Below are 4165 nucleotides of genomic sequence, written 5' to 3'. Positions count from 1 at the left end.
TGATAGGTTTATTCGACACTAATAATGGAAATCGTAAAGATGATATTTTTATACTTTAGTTATTATCTACCACTTATAATTTCTGCAACAATTCCACTTCAATTATTGAGCTCCAGAAAGTGACACACAATATAATCCCAGGGATGGGATCTCCATAAAAGTAATGCACAATAATTCAAATATGGATTGTCTTTGTCTGGTATTGCTCAATTTGTGTTAATCCAAATATATTATCAACCCTCTATTTTTTTGTTGCTAATTTATTTTTTATTTTTTAATTATTGTTTCCACTTTTGTTTGAATTTCAGAAAATATATATCATGTCTGTAGATCGTAGTTGGATGTATAAGCGATTAGATGTCAATGGCTTCCTTAATCCTGAATTTGAGGTTGGGGTGGAGTATTTTTTAAATTTTGCCTATGCACAAGTAGATCTTGCCTCCAATGATAAGATTCGTTGTCCTTCTTCTAAGTGTAAGAACAAGAAATACCTACAAAGAATTGATGTCACCTATCACTTGTATAAATTTGGATTTGTTGGGGCATATACTCAGTGGGATGCACATGGTGAAGGTTTCACATCTGAATTTAATTCTTTACCAACTTCTAGTACTTCAATTGATGATATGACTCAACCAACTGATACAAATAATTATAGAAGTATGGTTATGGAAGCAATGAATTTTGATGAGGATATGGCTGGAGTGAGAAATTGTTTCATGGGCCTTGAACAAGAGGAACCAAATCCAAATGCTTCAAGTTTCTATGGCTTGTTACATGATGCTGATGCTCTCTTATGGGAAGGTTGCAATAATCATACACGCTTATCAGCTGTATCTCAACTATTAAATTGCATGTCAGATTTCCACATTAGTCATAATTGTTTTGACAATTTATTATCAATAATAAAGAGCATGCTACCAGATGGTAATCTCTTGCCAAGCAACTTCTACAACACGAAAAAGATGATGTCAACTCTAGGGATTGGTTATCAAAAAATCGATGTCTGTGTCAACAATTGCATGCTATATTACAAAGAAAACAGTGATGGAACATCATGTAAAACTTGCGGTCACCCTCGGTATAAGCCAAGGAAATCAAGTACTGCTCGATAAAAAAATCTACCATTTAAAGTGTTACGTTACTTGCCTTTGATTCCTAGGCTTCAAAGGTTGTTTATGTCATCCAAAACCGCAGCGCACATGGTATGACATGCTTTTAACCAACATACCGATGGGACTGTGTCACATCCTGTTGATAGTGAGGCATGGAAGCACTTCGATCGCACTTATCCTTTGTTTGCATCTGACCCTAGGAATGTTCGTCTTGGATTATGCACTGATGGATTCAATCCCTTTGGGCAACATTCTAATCCTTACTCTTGTTGGCCAGTAATAATTATAGTGTATAACTTACCTCCTTGGATGGCCATGAAAAAACCTTATATGTTCTTGAATATGGTGATTCCGGGTCCTAAAAGCCCTGGCAAGAGTTTGGATGTGTTCTTGAGGCCTTTGATTGATGAGTTGAAAATGTTATGGACTGAAGGAGTTTTGACTCATGATATTCATACTAAGCAGAACTTTCATATGAAAGTAGCACTTTTATGGACAGTAAGTGATTTTCCTGCATATGGTATGTTATCAAGATGGAGCACACATGGAAAATTGGCTTGTTCGTATTGCATGGAAGGTAGTAAAGCTTTTGTTCTTCAACACGGTGGGAAAGCATCATTCTTTGATTGTCATCGCCAATTTCTTCCTCTCAACCATCCATACAGTAGACAAAAAGATAAATTCAAAATAGGTGTCATAGAAAGGAGTCCACCCCCTCCTCGTTTGTCTGGTGATGTTATACAAAATCGGGTAAATTCACTACCTGATATTGTATTTGGGACAACTAGTGGGAAGCAAACAATGCCTGGATTTGGTGTACACCATAATTGGGTCAAGAGGAGTATATTTTGGGAGCTTCCATATTGGAATTCAAATTTAATTCGGCATAATTTAGATGTGATGCATGTAGAGAAGAATGTGTTTGACAATGTATTCTACACAGTTATGGATGTGAATGGGAAAACTAAGGACAACTCCAAAGCAAGAGAGGACTTAAAAGTTTATTGCAAGCGTCCTAAATTACACTTAATGCAATATAATGGTAGAGTATGCAAACCTAAAGCCACTTATACTTTGAATAAAGAACAAAAACAAATAATTTGTCAGTGGCTAAAGGATTTGAGATTGCCTTATGGATATGCTTCCAACATCGCACGGGCTGTAAGTGTGGAGGACTGTAAGTTTTTTGGATTGAAAAGTCATGACTGCCACATATTGATGCAAAGATTGATCCCAATCGCATTTCGTGACATATTGCCTAAAGCAGTTTGGGATGCATTAACTGAGCTTAGTCATTTTTTTAGGGACATTACTGCAACTATACTATTTGTGGACAATATTGAGATATTAGAAAAAAACATTATTGAAACAATTTGCAAGTTAGAAAAGATATTCCCACCGGGTTTCTTTGACTCAATGGAGCATTTGCCTATTCATATTGCTTATGAGGCCAGAGTAGGTGGACCAGTGCAATATCATTGGATGTATCCATTCAAGCGGTAAATATTGCAAAAATGCCTTTTTTATTTATTTCACATATATATTTCTTGATGAAATAACAATCAAATTTGTTAATAATAGGTTCCTTTTTGACTTAAAGAAAAAAGTCCGGAATAAAGCTTCTGTTGAGGGTTCAATTATCGAGGCATACATTATTGAGGAAATATCAACCTTTTGTTCTTATTACTTTGAGCCACAAATCCCAACAAGATTAAACAAAGTTCCAAGAAATGATGATGGGGGAAACATTGAACCAATGGGGCACATTTCAATTTTCACTCATTCAAGTCGTCCTTTTGGTTGAATAACGCATAGAAGGATCATGTCAAATGACGAGTATTCTGCTGCTCATATTTATGTATTGTTGAATTGTCAAGAGATCGAACCATTTATTGAGTTAGTATTCCTAACTAACATGTGTCCTCTTTTTAATTAATGAAATACAACATATAAGTGATCAAATTATTGTGTAGGATGTTTGATGACCATTTACGAGGTATAATACCAGATATCAATGACCAACAATTGGAACAATTGCGGGAACAAGACTTTGCAAATTGGTTCAAAGAATATGTAGAGAAGAATGAAGTTAAAGAGCGCATCTACCAAATAGCTCAGGGCCTTAGATGTACAGTTCAATCATATAAGGGGTACTTTGTGAATGGTTTTAAATTTCATACACATGATTATGGTAGAGATCGAAAAACATTGAATAGTGGTGTTTGGGTGAAAGGAAGTTGTTACAATGAATATGAAAGTGATTATTATGGTTTGTTGAATGAGCTACTGCAGTTGGAGTATTTTGGAGTAGGAAACAATATAATTCTTTTCAAATGTGAATGGTTTGACACTAATAAAGGGATAAGAGTCCATCCTCAGCACGGGCTTATAGAAATTCATCCCAAATCAAGGCTTGCCTCTAATGATCCATTTATTTTTTCCCATCAAGCTCAACAAGTGTGTTACACAAAATATCCTGTAATTAATAAAACAAGGGGTGATTGGTGTGCAGTATTCAAAACCAAAGCTAGGAGCACATTTAACATTCATAAGGTGGTTGATATAAGTGATAACGGGTTTATTTTTGATGAGGTCGCTTACCAAGAAGATGATATCTCTTGACCTTTAGAAATTTTACCAACTACTGAACTTGATGATACATGCTTGCTACTTGATTCAAATCATATAGTAGAGTTAGATGAAAATGAATTGCAACATTTAGTGCAACCAAGTAGAGAGGATGAGGAGGAAGAGGAGGAGGAGGAGGAGGAGGAGGAAGACGAAGAGGAAGATGAAGACGAAGACAAAAATGAAAACGATAAAGATGATGATAGTGATGATGATTGATTTTCATTATTGTATAGTACAAAAAGGGTAATTTCATTGTTTCATGCTTGGGTTGTTTTGTAATTTTGTGTTTTATTATTATATGTGATTGTGAAGCTATTATTTTTGCATAGCTTGTAATCCATATGAAATTCTTACATATATGCATTTATTTGCTCTTTGGTACTTATGGATATTGTGCTTTACAGGATGCCTCATAGAAT

General features: G+C 35.1%; 1 protein-coding gene across 1 annotated transcript; it reads left to right on the top strand.

Annotated features, from left to right (window-relative positions):
* The first annotated feature begins 320 nt into the window (after positions 1–320).
* LOC131172998 (uncharacterized) lies at positions 321–3962 on the top strand. Its single transcript, XM_058134636.1, has 5 exons — positions 321–1059; positions 1163–1205; positions 1316–2614; positions 3089–3243; positions 3805–3962. Exons 1-5 carry the CDS (start codon positions 321–323, stop codon positions 3960–3962), a joined length of 2394 nt encoding a protein of 797 aa, XP_057990619.1.
* The last annotated feature ends 203 nt before the right edge of the window (positions 3963–4165 follow it).

This window comes from Hevea brasiliensis, chromosome 14 (genome assembly GCF_030052815.1).
Source record: "Hevea brasiliensis isolate MT/VB/25A 57/8 chromosome 14, ASM3005281v1, whole genome shotgun sequence".
NCBI lineage: Eukaryota > Viridiplantae > Streptophyta > Magnoliopsida > Malpighiales > Euphorbiaceae > Hevea > Hevea brasiliensis.
This window is presented reverse-complemented; position numbering and strand designations above follow the sequence as displayed.